Below are 16,843 nucleotides of genomic sequence, written 5' to 3'. Positions count from 1 at the left end.
CATAAAAAATTCAACTCATATTAACACAGCTTAACATCAAATCACAATATAAACAAGCCAATAAGCTATAACCAACAATGGAGTATGGGAGAGAGATAGGATTGGATTACGCCGGGTGCCGTCCTCCCCCAATTCTTCTACGTACAGGCAAAACGGCGTACCCATTGCGCACCGAAGGATGACATGGTAGGGGTAGTTATGTAATTATACAAAATAAATAAAATAAAATAAAAAAGACGTAGAAGAGGGAAAAGAAGTTCTTCGTCTCCCCCATACCGAACCTTCCCTCCCTCCTCGAAATCAAACAGCTTGACAGCTTTGGCCTCCCCAAATCTCTTCCTCAACGAAGCCCACTCCCCCAAATCCCTTCCTCTGCGAGCGACGGTGAGGTTGATGTGAAGTGCAGCACAGTGTACTCTGCGACGGCCTTCTCTTGGTTGAAAAAAGGGAAATACAGAGTTACTGTTGTACAACTGAAGAATCAACAAATGGCAACGATCTCCTCTGCACGTGACGATCTCCTTTGCCCGCGACGGTATTCTCTTTGGTTGATTATTCTCTTTGATTTGTTTAGTCATATTCCCTGTTTGGTTGCTGAGAAATTGTGGCAAAGCAAATGAAGAAAAATTGTATTTTTTTTTTTTTTTTGTGGAAAAGAAGAAGAACAACATGGAGGGAGGGGAGGAGTTGTCTTCATTGTACCTTCTCTCTGGTCTGTGTATTACCATTTCGTGAAAATAGGAAGATTGTGAAACATTAGAGACTAGAAGATTTTGATCTCTCTGCATTTTCTAGTTACCAAATCATCTATTGATTTCTGTTGTATTTAAAGCATTTCATTGCAATGTTATTGGGATGATGATTTTATGAGAAGTTTTCCCATTGAATTTCACAGTGAAAGCAAATGAAGAAAAATGGTATTTTTTTTTTATTTGTAGAAAATAAGAAGAACAGCATGGAGGGAGGGGAGGAGTTGTCTTCATTTTACCTTCTCTTTGGTCTATGTATTGCCATTTCGTGGAAATAAGAAGATCGTGAAACATTAGAGACTAGTTGCTTAAGGTCTCTGCATTTTCTAGTTACCAAATCATTTGTTGATTTCTGTTGTATTTGAAGCATTTCATTCCAATTTTATTGGGATGATGATTTTATGGGAAGTCTTCTCATTACAATTCACAGTGTGACCTCTTCGGTACGTTATTGGGATGATGATTTGAAGTTTTTTCAAACAATAGAGGATGGTCATGTGATGATTTTGTGGTTGGTTCCATATGTGGGCTCCTTTCATTATATATTGTCTACAAGATGTCTATTATTTTGTTGGATGTAATAGTCTTTGTTGGAACTCTCCACCAGCTCTTAATCCTCTGGTTTTTTTTTGGAATGTACCAAGAGTTTCCTAAAGCTTACATATGCTGTGGATGTATATAAAATTGATCTATTTTTGCTTTGTTGCAAAGTTTTGGTAATATGCAAAAGTTTTACTAGATAATTATTTATTGTTATAATATTGGTAAATATTATGTAGATGGAAAAAGGGAAAGAGCACGCATCTCCTATCACACCTCCTACCACAGATTCAACAACAAATTCATCAAATAGATGATACTAAGACCGGTCTTTTATACATATTTGTCAACACCTCCTAGCATAGATTCATCTATCAATCTAGCAACCCAGGTATTATGAATATTAATTCGACACCATAATTATATTAATGTCTATATTTATTACTACATCTTTGGTTAATTATCGTTAGGTGATACCAATGCCTTTTTATTTGGATTTCTCAAGCTATATGCATGAGGGCCATGCACCAATGCCACATGCTTGGTTGCCATCATTCTTACCTTATCCTAATGTCAACCCATTTCTACTGAATTGTCAGGTGGTGAGTTAAATTTTTAAATAACGTGTGTATTTTTTAAAATGCTTAAATTGATTCAAAATATTGTTGTAAATTGAATGTAAATCTTTTCCTCATTAGAAATCAATCATGCCCCCAAAAGGATTGACTGTCCATGGTGGTTTACACCAACAAATGGTGCAAACCGCATCCCATACCTATTTGTCAAATAGGTGATGTTGAATGTAACAACTTCACCAAAATATTTGTATGCCCTACTTCGTGCATTTGCCCAGAAGACATTTTTCAACCTCCCATTATCATCCATATCCATTAATGAAAAGAATCTATTATTTTTGTATTGCATCCTAGCAAAATATTCATAGAAGGCTCTAGCACCACCTTTCCCAAGTCAAAGGTGGTGTGCCTTGTCAATGTAGTTACGACAATCTTTTTCATTGAATGGTAAGTTCTCAAACCCACATGCTTCTTGCACAAGAGGAGTGAAGCTCTGGTTCATTCTGATACCAGCCTGATCATTTGTATCTAACATTCTCTTAACAGACAAACTCACTTCTCCATTGCAGCAGAAGAACCTTGATTTTTGTGAACTTAGTCCGTGATTGTGGGTAATGTGAACAATCAACAACTTCAGCACCCCTTCAAAAAACGTAGCATTTATTCTTGCATTACAGCCTGTCTTTGATGTCGGACGTGGTCGAGCGTCATTTGTAGTCCGATTCCTTACCTTCCCACCACGAGCACAACCCAATGTGATATATTTGAGCCTCCCATCCTCAAACCTATGACTCTTTTGTATCATTATCTCAAACACGCATTATTTTCTATAAATTTTATAGTAAGAAATTAACTCTTCTTCCAAGTTAAACACCATCCCCAATTTCGGCTCCTCAATGATATCGCTCCCTCCTCAGTATGCAATGTAATTTGTGTCTTGGGCCCATTGTAATCTTTGGATTCAGGGGGCGTAGAAAAAGTTTCAATCTCCCTCAAGTCAGGAGTGGGCTCTTGAATTTCTTTTACATGGCTTGAGCTTGCACTGTTCAACCCTATCGAAGAGAGGGCTGATGACTGAAACAATGGTTGTTTCGGAGTTGGTTGAACTGTATGGATGGTGAAGCTCCAAAGACTATTATCACAGATCAAAATAGGGCCATGAAAAATGCAATTGCGCTTGTCTTTCCGAATGCCCGACAACGATTTTGCTAATGGCACATACTAAAGAAAGTACCTGAAAAACTCGGTTCACATGGTGCATATAAAGATGGGTTGAAAAGTTAGTTGCTTAAGTGTGTGTATGACTCTCAAACAATAGAGGAGTTTGAGAAATGTTGGGAAGTGGTGATTACAACATACAACTTGTAAAAGAATGCTTGGTTGCAGAGTTTATATACTGAGCATACTTATTGGGCACCAGTATTTCTGAAAGAAGTTTTTTGGATTGAAATGAGTACAACCCAACGAAGTGAGAGCAAAAATACTTTTTTTGACGGGTATGTTCATGCTAGGACAAACTTAAAAGAGTTTGTTGATCAATTCGATAATGCGTTGAGGAAGAATATTGAAAATGAAAATGAGGCGAACTTTCACTCATTCAACGTCACAATGAAAATGTGTTGATGATTTCATCAAGGAGGTGACCCAAACAATGTACTTTAATGAGGCTGAAGTTGATGTGAAGTGTTCATGTGCACTGTTCGAAATGAGAGGGATATTGTGTAGACATGCATTAGCCATTATGAGAGTTAACAAAGTGAAAAAGGTGCCAGAAAAATATATATTAGATCAATGGAGAAATGACATTAAAAGGATATACACTCTTATACGAAGTACTTATGACTCAATTGATGCGAGGCCAAAAGTGAGCAGGTACTCACGTATATTGAAGGTATGTTATTTTCTTATTGAAAAGTCAGTTGTGACATTCACGTATATTTTGTTGGTTGTGGTTTGTTATATGGTGGGATTCTGACATTCTTTTTTTTCTTCTGACTTTATCAAAAATTCAAAAATTATTGAAGGTATGCTATGACGTTGCCACAAATGCAGCATCATGTGATGAGCATGCTGATGATATGATAGATAAGTTACATGCAATGAACCTCGTCTACCACACCAAGAAGTCACCCCGACGACCCTTGGAAAATGTTGCATATACAATTGTCAATGCACCTACAACTGGGAGTTTGAAGAAAGTCTTGAGTCCCCTTGTAGTCAGAGGCAAAGGGAGACCACCATGCCTTAGGAAAAAATCAATGATTGAGAGAGTCAAACCGACAAAGAAGAAGGCTACTCAAAAGGGAAAACGTAAACATGTCAATGTAGCGTTCCATTATGAATATTTGATATTTTTATTTCTTCAATATTTGTTTGTTAAACTTCATCTGGTTTTTTATTGATCTGTAGCCGCATGGAAGAGATATCGACAGGGTTGACACGTGCTTGAACTTATTTGGGCAAACAGTTGTCAGGACTCAAGAGAGTGTTGTCTTTGATGTAGTTCATGATTCTATTGTCTTACTTTTTTATTCTTATATTTTTTTCAATGTTCAAAATATGATTTTAACTTTTTTACTTTTTTATCTATTTTTAGCCTCCTCAAAACACTTCCAAAGAGTTGGACTTTGGTGAAACCCAACTTGGGGATGGCACATATGAAGCTTTGGATGAGACGGAAGATCATGGACACGTGCAAGAATAAAGATGTTGAAATACTTTCATCTGTTTCTAATTTTGTGTTGGGACTTATTTATGTTATGACTCGGTTAGTGTAATTATGGGAGGTTGGGATTTTGAGTTGTAAGTGTTAATTAATACTTGTGAAGTAGGTGGTTGAGACTTGTTTATGTTATGACTTTGTTGGTGTAATTATGGGAGGTTGGTATTTTGAGTTGTAAGTATTAATTAATACTTGTGAAGTAGGGAGTATGCTACAAGTATATGCAATAGAATCTTGTATATAATGAAATTATATTTTGTTAAGTGAAATGAGGGACACCAATGACGTTATATTTTGTTAAAGTGAAATCAAGGACTTGAATTTATGTTACTTAGTTGTAAACTTTTCCATGTAATTTGTGGATGGTTTCTTTTTGCCAACCAATTTGCCATGATCTGTTTACCTATTTAAAGTACTTTCATGAGGACAAATAATGCCAAGTTTCATTATTCTTGACTTTCTATATTTGCCATGGTTTCTATATTCTCAAGTTTCATTATTTTCCATGTCAGAATAATCAAGTTATAACACCCATGACCAAGGTATAAATAATAAATTGTCTCATAAAGATCACATTTCCAGCTTCATACATTGAAATTATATACAAGACTATTGATGTGCATGCATCATTCATAACTCAATTTCTCAACTAGTTGCTTAAGGTTATACACAACAAAAGCCACAAAAGTATATACAAATTTCCCTCAAGTAATATGGTTTCATTGTTTACAGATGCAATACAATGAAATTAATACAAAAATAATCCAAGAGATTCTAAGTAGTGTGCGTTCACGCTGGATCTCTGCTTGTTGCCTTTGAATATCAAATTAGTCGTTGTGGATTCCCAACTTATACTTTACAATCTCTTCATCTCTTATTCGAAGCTCTTCTTTATTCCTTAACAACTCAATTTCTATCTTCATAAGATCTTTTTCTCTTTCCTCACTGCGATTTGCCCATTTGAAATAGTTGCAGTATGGTGATCTCTAATTATAAAAAAACAAACGTAAAATATTAAACTTTTGTAGAAACCAAAATGCATGTCAAAGTTAAAAAAATAAAATAAAATTTACCTCTGTATTGTAGTTTGGACACCCAAAAAATGATCAGCCCGGATTTCTTGGCGTATTCGATGTTCTAAGTTTTGCGGGCTTCCCACATGTACACATTGGGTTGTTCGCCGAAGTCCATGAAGAAGCTAACGATGACATCCTAATGAAGAAGCGGGCTTCAATAAACATGTTCCCAACAAACTTTGAATATTACTTTGCATAGTACAAAAACTTTGAAAATTACAAAAACTTTGCAAAACTTTGAATATTAACTCAGTTCTATATTACAAAAACTTTGCAAATTATCAAAACTTTGCAACAAAGCAAAAATAGCTCAGTTCTATGTACATCCAATGATGAGGTCTCCAAACAGCCTCTACTGTGCAATGGGGATGGTTGGGAACCAGCTGACCCAATGATGAGGTCTCCAAACAGCCTCTTAATGAGTCTAATTAAAATGCTAAAAATCTCATAATTCATCCACTCACTGTCCACAGTCTAGATGGTACTTCAGTTGAAGAAGGTCATCCTGATAGGAAGCGAGCTGCTCTAGCTAGGTATTTACTTGCTAAGTTGGTTCCCTTTCAGCTGAAACACTAAGTTAGTTTGGAGGAGTTATTAGTTTATTTTTATTTCTTTATTTTAGCTTTGGAGTGTTTATTGTTTCTCTGGTTCTAATTGAACAAGATGTTTGAAGTTGTTCGTAGAAACTGAACTGAGAAAACTTTATCAAGTTCCTTTGGATTCTCTGGGGAGTTCTAGTAAAACTTAAGTTAGCTTAGTGTTTGTTTCATACTAAGTTACCAAAACTTAGTTGGTATTGTGAACTGAGAAAATCCATTGTATATTTCAAACTCATTTTCTAGTTATAACTAATCCACTGGAATCGGAGAACACATAATTGTGGTGCTGGATGCGCCAAATGTCTAACACTAAGGTGTCAGTGCACATTGATCTTTACACACGGATGTGTAGACACAGTTACGAAAAAGTGATATCTGTGGATATATGAATGTTCTCCTTACAACTTTGTCTTATAGAAGTAACATAAAATTACTAGGAAATTCTTGAGTCCCAAAATCAGTGCACATGAATATTCTCTACTTTCTTGGTACTTTCACTGATTTTGTCTTAAGATGAGACAGAGTAGCAAATTCTTGCACAGGGAAACTGAAATCCTAATAATAAAATTAATAGGAAAGAACTTCAAATGCTTTATCCTTAAGCATGTCAACAAACTAAAAACAAGAATTCAGAATGAATATCAATTGCTCAACAAACCAACCAGTCTGCCTTTGGTACATTTTTTTTCATATCTTTTTCTTGCGAATCTTATTACCTTAGGTTTTGAATTTAGATTTTGGTTGCTTGATTCTTACCCTTTTTTATGATAGAGATGGTAAAAACCTATAAATTCAAAACCTAAATTCAAAAAACCACAAAATCAAAATATATACACAACACAAAATTAATCAACTGCATTTATCTGTTAGAGAGAGAGAGAGAGAGAGAGAGAGAGAGAATCGGTGGCCAGAGCTGTATTTACAGGGAAGAGGTGCAACGAAGGCATGCCGAGAAGATTAAGACTCAAACCAAAATTTGGGGGTTAAACTAGAGAAGAGATTACGCACTTGAAATGGGAGCTTTTGACGGCTTGAAGAGAAGCAGACTGCATGTGCTTCAGAGCAAATGAAGAAGAGAGCTACGGGCTCCAACCAGAGGAGAGAAGCATCGAACCAGAGAAGAAGAGGGGCTCGTCCCCTTCGGTTGTTCAAAACTGTGCTTTTTTACCAATTGTTTTGATTTCACTTCAAATCCTGCCCATAGAAATGAAGTCAGCCGTGAAACGTGTATAACTCCCAAACGGTTCGTTTCATTAAAACTAATCCATGTCAGTACTTCTGCGCATAACCGCTTGCCTTCAGACTTTTCCACGTAGTAAATGCATAAACGGAACGAAACAACCATTTATCTATGAAAGAAAGGCTACGTACAACACAAAGCTTGAAAGTACCCTTTTAAGGCAACATATATAACTTCTTTTTTTTAAATATCCTTGACATTCATGTTGCAACCAAATCTGAAATTATCAAAATAGTAATTACATTATTGTCTAAGCACTAGTGTTTTAATTGACTGTTCATTTGTAATCTTTTTTTTAATTCCTTTTAGATTAAGGAGATCAGAGTTGCTTATATTTTTGGCAGAGGAGTCCAAAGCATTCTAGCAGCGCCTAGCTGCATGTCTAAGCATTTTGAACTAAACTAATTAAGTCCAACCAAAATCATTTATATCAAACACCTTCCTCCGCCAGCCCCTTGCTGTCACTGCACCTTCACCCACGTACCAGAGCTTGGTATCCCAGCATGCACCACAAACAACATGTAGTAACCCGGTGGCGCAATCTCTGCCGTTGATGGCCCCATCACGTTCACATCGTACGTATCGGATGTCAAGCGACAAACTTCCATTAACTTCAGTACCACCATTCTCTGATTCATTGAGAACGAATGTGTTGTGAAGGATGGAGCAATAATCCTTATAGACAAAACCTTATCCGTCAAATAATGCGGCACCGTGAACTTCACCGAGAAATAGTCCCCGTAGCCTAAAACCTCGTTTGGGGAAGTCAGGATTGTCGGCCTCACCGGTGTGTACTCCGCCGCCAAGTATGGTGGCGAAAATGCCTCCAGGCTTAGATCAGTCGGGAACTCGACTCCGGTGAAGTTATAGTATACGTGTGGATTACTACCGCCGACTAGAACACGTCCGTCGGGCAGTAAAACTGCCGAGGAATGGTACAGTCTTGGTCTCTGCGAAGAGTTCATCACTGAGAACCGCCAGTTGGAGGCTTCGGAAGGGCTGTAAACAATCGGCGCTTTCACTGGGTCTGCGCCATTTTCCCATCCGGCGGTGCCAAGCTCTGCGCCGTTGATTATAAGGACGTCTCCGGTAGGAAGGAGCAGCATGTCATTCATCACTCGTGCCATTGGCATGTCCTCCATGACCCAGTTAGGGTCTTCCTGGCTGACATTAAGTCGGCCGCAGCTGGAAAGAGCACGCGCGAAACTCCTACGCGATACATGCGAGAACCCATCTCGCGGTGCACCCCCACAAAGCAGGATTTCAACTACGTTGCCTTCGTTTTCGTCCAAAGGAAGCAAGACCGACGAGCCCGAGCTCGGATAGTTACGAGGATCACCGCCGGGGATCTGAGGGAACTCTTTCACCACACGGTTTTGTTTGTAGTCGAATAATACCGATCGTGTATTAGCGAAAATGAACAAGTTTCCGTTCGGCAAAAGGTGCAAAAATGGGTACAGATTGTTTTCATGCTGGTCCGTTGTTTCAAATAGAAAATTAAACCGAAAAGTTCCTGGTGGTGGAGTAGAATCTTCTTGGAGTCGAGGGTAAAATTCATAGTTGAATTGTCTTCTCCCTCCAACAATGATTATTCGACCATCCGGCAATATTTGATTAGTTGCATACCATCTCCTTTCAGTCAAGTAGTGTGGAAACTCGATCCAATCACAGTTTTCGTCCGTGCATGGGGTGAAAGAGCGAATAACATGGTCGCCATCGTTGTAGCCGCCTGTTTGGATGAGGGTACCGTCGGGAAGAACAGCCCCAGAAGAGCACCAAGTGTCAGTGTGCACCATGAGAGCTCGGAAAGTATTGGTATCAATATCGTAAAGGATAGAGTGAGCGGTGCAGTCAACCTTGAGTGCAGTGTCGTAGGTGTCACGCCGACAACGGCCGTTGGGGAGCGAGAGGTTAGACGGGCCAAAATCGGTCCGATCGAACATGATGACTTTGTTGTTGTGTAGGAGTTGCATGTGCATGGCAGATATGCCAAGGGATGCATGCAAAAGTTCCCACTGGCCTTGACGGCCCGCGCATTTAGGCGGCGTTTGACAGAAAATGAAGGTGGAAGGTAGAATTATAGAAGAGAATAGGATTAGGAAGAGATCAGTGATGATCACATTAATGGAGGGCATGATCGATGGTGGTAAATTAGCAAAGAGCGAGGAGAAGTTTTGGAGTTCAGGCAATTATGGTTGAAATTACTGGTTTGGTAAAAAGGCCGGTTGGTGTAGATGTGGTTGATTGAGTGAAAGAAATGTGATTATTTATATATCAATTAGTAACCGATCTTATCGATTGTATTATAATAATAACAAAAGAAATCAAGAAAGCTTCATCTTTGCCGGGGCGCATGAAAACTCCGCTGCTAACGGAGAGGAATCAAGAAGCAGATGATCATAAACTCAAGAAATATGATAACTTTTATTTATTTTGTTACCATAAAATGCAGGCACATCTGCGGCTGAAATAATGCTCATTTCCTGGGCAAGTTCCGGGAGCGTTGGGTATGTTTAGAAACCTTTCGACGAAAGCTTTTAAACCATCTAGCGATCTGAAAACTAACTCGGACAAAATATATATTACTGCCATCAAGAGCTAGGTAATTTTCTGATATGCTTTATGGGTTCTCCAAAGTTCACACAAAACAACACTCACTGTGAACACAACTTAATAAAAAAATGGCAAACCAAAATTTTGGGGATAATTATCTCACAATCGATAATGATGCATGCTCGTGCTATTTGTGAGGGGAAAAGCAAATAAGATACACAAAGGGAGCTGCAGCTAATTCATTGTTTCAACCTAATTTCTTTTTCCCCTATTTCTTCTGCTTGAAACTTGGACCCATCCATCTTCTCCTTCAGTTGCCACCTTGGGTCTAGATTGGTCAACAGGAATGCCTGCAGGATTCAAATTTGACTGGGAGTCTGGTGCATCCAGTATCATATTTGATAAATCATCATTCCCATTAGCATTATCTCCACCAACACTGTCATCATCATCGTCGTCATCATCGTCGTCGTTCACAACCTGATATGGAGGAAGAAAGATGAAAGTTCATTAGTCCAAATATTTTCAGTTTAAGCTCTGGAAGACAGAACCTTGTAAAATACGTTATCATTGATTCAAGGCTTCGGGGCTCTCATTGGGCCAAAAAGATCACTTTATCCACTAACATGATTCAACAACCAATGGACAGCCAAAGAAACATGTCGGTGGTCTTTCATTCCATTGGGAAAGATCCATGCAAATGATTCCATGTTGGTGGTGTTTCATTCCATTGCCATAAAAAATTATGAAGCTTAAGCTTCTACCTACTCTGTTTGGGATTGACAGGAAAAACTACTAATATTTGATCGCTGTTCATTGAAACTAAGAACGGTTTTTGATGAGATATATACCGTTTCAAGGGTAAAAGAGTGTCACAAGGTCTCTAATAGGAATATGAAAGCGGAAAGATCTTTAACTTGAGATATGCTTTTTCATCCAAGATCTTGTTATCTCTAATCAAATTTACTGATGTGACACATTTATGTAATTATCATATGACAAATTCAAGTTGATGTACTGTCCCATGAGACATCAGCCTCTTATAGAAAACCCATATGCCTTTCAGGATGTCGACACAGCTAAAGTTATAGATTTATGTTCCCACTTTTCACGTCAAGCTGAACAAAGGCACTTGCCAGTTGCCACTACTTCTCCCGAACTTTAAAGGATCACAGCTACAAGTACAATCCCCAGTATTACCTTCATATCCTTTAGTGTAATACTGCAGCCAAGTATAATATGAAAATACCTCCATTATGTTAACTGATGCACATCTTTTTTTACTTGTTTAAGTTCTCTTAAAAATTTCCAACATGTCAGTGGTCTAGGGGATGTTTGGAAACAATTTCCATCTCATCCCATCCCATCTCATTTCCCAAATATCATTAAAACACAAACACTTTCAAACTAATCATTACAACTTTTTCAAACTAATCATTACAATTTTCCCAAATTTCCATACAAAAAACAAAAAATAATTCAACTTTTTTAAATCTCAAAACAAAAATAATATTTTAACAATATTTTAACTTTATAATATTTTTTATTCAACTTTTTCTCTCTCCTTTTCCAAAACCTAATAAATACTTAATTCAAATTATATCACTACTATTCACAAACCATCTTACTATTATTCACAAAATTCTCATCTCATCTCATTTCCTAGGCATCTCCTATGAGCATAAACACAACTCAAACGTACTAGGTTGAAACAAAAGAGAATGATGCTTAAAAGACATTATTCTAATCTGGTAGTGATGATGATTTAGGACAAGAGCTCTATTTATTGTTACCTGCATGACATGACGATCAGAAACATCCTGATGACTAGCTTCCCTCAGCCGTTCGATAGATTGAAGATTTCCTTCCAAACATTCTTCGTGCATAGTCATCAGTTTATATGCTATCTGTATAGTATGAGAAGACACAGACACCCAAAATTAATAGTAAAAATTATGCATATTTAAAAAAGGAATGAGAGACCAGAAGCAAAGGACAAATGGACATTAAAGCTACACAAATTGTGGCTGATTAAATAAAACTTAACAAGCATGAATATGATCAGCAAGTGTCTGTCTAATGAAGCAAACTTAATGATAAATTACTAAACCAAGGTCTAAGTTTCTGAAGATATTCAAATAATTTTCAACTGTACTTGAACCTAAGAATTAAGTTTCCGAAAGCTTGAGAACAGAGGCATCGACACTCCATGCTCGTTAAGAGTTTAAGAAAGGAAATTGTGATCAACTAATTATTAGGAAAGGAATCCACAATTATCCAGGGGAGGAAGAGACATGATCAAAGAACTAACATGCTTTTCCCAAATAAAAAAGAGAAGGCAAATGATTGAGTGGGTTCTGTACCAAAGTGCAAGGTCGTAAAAAACATAGTTTCTTCCACCAGTTTAGAGAAACTATAATAGGATCAATATCCGAAGTCAAAGTCGATGACATGATTTGTTTACTAAAAAAAAGCGAAAATAAACATAAGAAATGGAAAAAGTACTCATGGAGCCCCATTAGCACATACAATTATGGATTGCTACAATTACAGCTTCAAAAAAATAAAACAGACCTCCTCAATGCTGCCATCTTCAGCCTCGGTATTAAGGGACAGCATAGCTTCATCAAGAATATTTTCTAAATCATCTATGTAAAGCGGCTCTAGGGTAAAAAAAAAAATAATAATAATTCAGTGAATAAAATAGAAATCACAATATATAAGAAATCCATAACATTAAGAACTACATATTAAACAGACCAAACACCAATGATGTCCAAAATACAGCACAAAGAGTCAGAAAAATAAAAAATAAATTCACTTATATCTCAAGCACCAAACATGCTTCTATCTTTAATGCTTAAGGAAATCCACATCTAGAGCCCCAGTCGATCCTTAGTTTGCTTTGTAAAGTCACACACAAGAAAACAGGTATTTTTCAAACAAGAAAAAAATACCAATAAAAAAAATCATAATTTCCAATCTAGTGAACACAACACAAGCAATTCTGAATTAATTCCGAATGACAGAAAATTACATCGTTGATAATTAAAAAAAAAAAAAAAACCATCCGTTTAAATGGTAAAACTCAGGTAAAGCTCAATATTCGCTAATTTCTGTCCATATCTCGTACAACTCAATTATACATTTCAACAAAAAAAAAAAAAAATGAAAAAGAAAAAAAAGAAATCAAAAGTCTAAAACAAAATTCATTTTATAATGTGGCGAACAGAACTACAATTACAACTCATTCAAAGTAGGCTTATTCATCTACAAAACCCAATCAAGTACCACTATCACAAACCATGACATTTTGAACAAAATTTAATTTCAAAAACAAAAATTTCTATTCAGTAGATAAAAACCCCATTAAATAAGCTTAATTTCAATTTAGATAATTCATGAACTTAAGAGATAAAACACAAGTTTATGATTCGTAACTAAATCCTCAAACGATCCAATTATACAGCCTAAAGAATTAATGACCCAAGTCGACCTTAGATAGAGCGAATTGTGCTAAACTTTTAACCCAACTCATAAATTTAGGCGACAAATCACTTTCCTGATTAAAAAAAAATCTGATTGAGCTCATGTAACCCCATTAACCTTCTTCGAATTTAAAGGGAAACATAAATATGTTTGTTTTAAAAGAAGGTTTCGCAATTTAGCTAAGCGACCCCGAACTGAGATTCAGACCCGTAATGACTATAGAGGGAGTACCTCTGGATTGAGTGAACCAAGAGATGATGTCGAGGGCGAGTTGATCGGCCTTGCGGTGCGAGTCACGACCGCCCCACTCGTTCTCGACGGCCAATCGGAGTGCCGACCACCGAGAGAGGACCAGATAAATACCCTCTCTGAATGCCGGCAAAGCCTCTGCCGTTAACGCTCTCGGAGGGCCACCATCCATTGGAACCAGTGACTCTCTCTCGCGGTTTAAAACCCTAAAAACCTGAGCTCCGAAAAAGCTGCGTATTAGAATAGAACGAGCTGTTCGGTTGCGAGTGCTATTTTATTGAGAATCGACACATGAACGGAACTGTTTGGACTGAGGGCAAGTTTGCACACTAACAATTTTCAAAAGAGTAAAACTAGGCAGAAAACTTATCCTAATTATATTTTCAAATATCATTTAAATAAAAAATAGTTTTTATTATTTAATTTTTTTTATCTAATTATTATTTAAACACAAAAATCAATATTAATTTTTACAAATTTTAAAATAAAAATAATATTAAAACTTTGAGAATTACTACACCTATAAAAATAAATCCATCAATTGACAAAATTTTGTATGATACGTTAGATTTATTTTATAATAAAAGTAGTTTTAGAATTTAACGTACCACATCAAGCTAGGCTAGTTTGTAAATTTACTTTTATAAAATCTTTTTATTGCTAAAATATTTCTCTAAAAAATTATATCAAACAATTTTTTAACTTAATAATAATTTTTTTCAACATTTTCATTCTTCAAAATTTTATAAAACATATTTAAATAATTTTACTGTTATTCACAAAATTATGAGATCACATGCCCCAAGTCTATTTTGAATCCTTTCTAGGAACGTTTTCAAAATCATAATTTCTTTTTGTCTTCTTGAATAATATGTTATACCCTTAAAGATTTTGAAATTTTCATTAGTTCTTTTCTTATAAATTAAGAGTACGATGTTTCACTCTTGATAGTTTTAAGCACAGAGTCTACTTCTAATTTGAAGTCTCTTGCATTAAAAAAAAGAAATCTAAAATCAAACTTGTCGATCTTCTTGCGATGACTCACAAATAGTTTTATTTATACTGTTCTAGTATTTTTGTAAAGGAAAACACTACTTCTACCGAAAATTCCCACCACTAATTTGAAGTCTCTTGCATTAAAAAAAAGAAATCTAAAATCAAACTTGTCGATCTTCTTGCGATGACTCACAAATAGTTTTATTTATACTGTTCTAGTATTTTTGTAAAGGAAAACACTACTTCTACCGAAAATTCCCACCACTAATTTGAAGTCTCTTGCATTAAAAAAAAGAAATCTAAAATCAAACTTGTCGATCTTCTTGCGATGACTCACAAATAGTTTTATTTATACTGTTCTAGTATTTTTGTAAAGGAAAACACTACTTCTACCGAAAATTCCCACCAAAATTTTGTACCGAATTGCTTTTTATTTTTATTTTTTACTTAATAGTTAAAGAAATAATTTTTAATGAGTTTGTAATTTTTTTAAATATGTTTAAAGGGTTTAAAAAAAAATAAAGTTTTTTACAGTCGGTAGAAATCTTTGGTGGCTCTAGCATGCCCTTTTGTAAACTTTCTGGCATAACAATGGACTGTAAATTAATAAACTTTTTATGAAAAATAGAAAAAGTAGATTTTGGTATATATTTTAAAGGATAAGATACATAAACAATTGGGAGTGCTTAGCCTGCAAACTTTAATACAAAGTGATATTATAGTTTCAAGAAATACAAAATGTACTCTGATTACCTCTCCCTTGCATGCAATTCAAACCCAATAACACTCAAAATCCACAAAATGATCACCGACATATACAACAAAATTGACATTTCCCCTATATATTGTACAAACTACTTTACTACAATCAGTGACAATGGAATTTGTATAAATAAATAACATTATTATGATGTGGTTACTTCTTTTGCTAAGTACAACAATATGAATGGCTCCTGTCAAAGTATATTCTTCCTCCACTCAACTGGTCAGGCTAACCTTTTCAAGTGCCAATTCCCGGGTGATAAGTCTAAGAAGTACTTGCACTAGCTCTCTTACTCTTGGCTCCCTGTTCACCAGATCATAGGGTAAGCTACTTTGTGTGGAAACATTGTTTATCTTAGATTTTATTTTATTTTATTCTATTTTTATCATTGAGCCTGAAATTTTTTAATACCACTGCACCTCACCAACATCATCCATTTTTATCGTTAAAAGGACTAAATCTCTCGCTCAAAAATATTCGCTCACCTTGATATAACCAGCTCACAAAAGGACGGAAATAGAACAAGTAGATGTGGACGCTTGTCTTGATTTTCCTCTGCTAGACCAGTTTTCAAGTATGATTGCAAGGGAAGAACGGCTGCTGTGTCTGAATGAATAATCAGACGGGCCAGTTCCCGAAGGACAAAGATGATTTCTTCGAGCCTTGCTCTTGGTAATGGACGATCACCTGCAGGAACAGTAGCATGGTTCGATGGAGCATAAACTGGAAGGAGAAATTAACATAACATAAAATGAACATTACCGACTATAGGTGATATTAATTAAAGAAGCCACAAACCTAACTCAATCTCATCTACGAGAAATCTGTTCAAGATGTATTGACATCGGTCCATAAGAGTCATGATTGAGATTTTGCTGACTTCAGATCTTGCCAAATTCCAATCGTCGGTTTCTTTGCAGTAACTGAGGCATGCGAGATCTTTGAATTAAAAGTAGTTTGGAAAAACGGTTCAAAGATGACAAAATGGTCAAAGTACAGAATAAATGCAATGCCTGATGGAAAACAGTCAGCTACAAGAAGATGGCGAATCCTAGTTGATGGGGCCGAGTTCAAATACTACTATTGTGCCAATTAAATGCATGAGCCAACTGTGGTGTCAACAGAAATGGCATTGGCATTCAGGTCCCTGGAAAGCAGCTGACCAAGAATATCACAAAAAGAAGACTGGACCCATCTCATATACGAGAATTTGGACAAGTTCTACACATAGGATCAACCATTATGTTGTGATAAGCATAGGACACTGCTGAAGTGATCTCAGATGATCTGAG

The 16,843-nt window shown here is 36.3% G+C and overlaps 4 protein-coding genes and 1 long non-coding RNA gene across 11 annotated transcripts in view; 1 reads left to right on the top strand and 4 right to left on the bottom strand.

The window, feature by feature from the left end:
• The first annotated feature begins 3,515 nt into the window (after window positions 1-3,515).
• LOC118349846 lies at window positions 3,516-4,568 on the top strand. The gene is made up of 4 exons (XM_035695588.1): window positions 3,516-3,755; window positions 3,889-4,188; window positions 4,274-4,363; window positions 4,461-4,568. The coding sequence occupies exons 1-4, from the start codon at window positions 3,516-3,518 to the stop codon at window positions 4,566-4,568; spliced, it is 738 nt and encodes a 245-aa protein (XP_035551481.1).
• A 574-nt stretch (window positions 4,569-5,142) lies between these two features.
• LOC109009346 lies at window positions 5,143-7,447 on the bottom strand. Of its 2 annotated transcripts, none has more exons than XR_001999046.1 (3): window positions 7,270-7,447; window positions 5,660-5,814; window positions 5,143-5,572 (listed from the first exon to the last, which is right to left on the bottom strand). It is a non-coding gene; the product is annotated as an uncharacterized LOC109009346 (long non-coding RNA). The 2 variants fall into 2 exon arrangements; XR_001999045.2 differs by having other exon boundaries at window positions 5,660-5,798.
• Window positions 7,448-7,962: 515 nt separating this feature from the next.
• Window positions 7,963-9,636, bottom strand: LOC109009342 (aldehyde oxidase GLOX). Its single transcript, XM_018989787.2, has one exon. The coding sequence runs from the start codon at window positions 9,634-9,636 to the stop codon at window positions 7,963-7,965; it is 1,674 nt and encodes a 557-aa protein (XP_018845332.1).
• A 420-nt stretch (window positions 9,637-10,056) lies between these two features.
• LOC109009349 (pre-rRNA-processing protein TSR2-like) lies at window positions 10,057-14,068 on the bottom strand. Its single transcript, XM_035695398.1, has 4 exons — window positions 13,775-14,068; window positions 12,629-12,717; window positions 11,848-11,961; window positions 10,057-10,534 (listed from the first exon to the last, which is right to left on the bottom strand). Exons 1-4 carry the CDS (start codon window positions 13,962-13,964, stop codon window positions 10,307-10,309), a joined length of 621 nt encoding a protein of 206 aa, XP_035551291.1. The 5' UTR covers window positions 13,965-14,068; the 3' UTR covers window positions 10,057-10,306.
• Window positions 14,069-15,464: 1,396 nt separating this feature from the next.
• Window positions 15,465-16,843, bottom strand: part of LOC109002563 (protein MON2 homolog) — a 45,951-nt gene continuing 44,572 nt past the window's right edge. For all 6 annotated transcript variants that reach the window (XM_035695525.1, XM_035695527.1, XM_035695526.1 and 3 more), the window contains 3 exons: window positions 16,350-16,474; window positions 16,037-16,238; window positions 15,465-15,854 (listed from right to left, as the gene is read on the bottom strand). In XM_035695525.1, coding sequence (XP_035551418.1) covers window positions 15,767-15,854; window positions 16,037-16,238; window positions 16,350-16,474 — 415 coding nt within the window. In that variant the 3' untranslated portion in view covers window positions 15,465-15,766. The remainder of the gene's footprint in view (window positions 15,855-16,036; window positions 16,239-16,349; window positions 16,475-16,843) is intronic.

Source organism: Juglans regia, chromosome 11 (genome assembly GCF_001411555.2).
Source record: "Juglans regia cultivar Chandler chromosome 11, Walnut 2.0, whole genome shotgun sequence".
Classification (NCBI taxonomy): Eukaryota; Viridiplantae; Streptophyta; class Magnoliopsida; order Fagales; family Juglandaceae; genus Juglans; species Juglans regia.
Note: the sequence above shows the minus strand (reverse complement) of the source record. Positions and strands in the feature narration are given on the sequence as shown.

Excerpts from the sequence above, each read along its gene's own strand:
- LOC109009349 (XM_035695398.1), bottom strand. The coding sequence starts at position 13,964 with ATGGATGGTGGCCCTCCGAGAGCGTTAACGGCAGAGGCTTTGCCGGCA. Across the intron at positions 12,718-13,774 it reads TTGGTTCACTCAATCCAGAG|AGCCGCTTTACATAGATGAT; the intron begins GTACTCCCTCTA and ends TTTTTACCCTAG. Across the intron at positions 11,962-12,628 it reads AAGATGGCAGCATTGAGGAG|ATAGCATATAAACTGATGAC; the intron begins GTCTGTTTTATT and ends CATACTATACAG.
- LOC109009342 (XM_018989787.2), bottom strand. The coding sequence starts at position 9,636 with ATGCCCTCCATTAATGTGATCATCACTGATCTCTTCCTAATCCTATTC.
- LOC118349846 (XM_035695588.1), top strand. The coding sequence starts at position 3,516 with ATGTACTTTAATGAGGCTGAAGTTGATGTGAAGTGTTCATGTGCACTG. Across the intron at positions 4,189-4,273 it reads GAAAACGTAAACATGTCAAT|CCGCATGGAAGAGATATCGA; the intron begins GTAGCGTTCCAT and ends ATTGATCTGTAG. Across the intron at positions 4,364-4,460 it reads AAGAGAGTGTTGTCTTTGAT|CCTCCTCAAAACACTTCCAA; the intron begins GTAGTTCATGAT and ends ATCTATTTTTAG.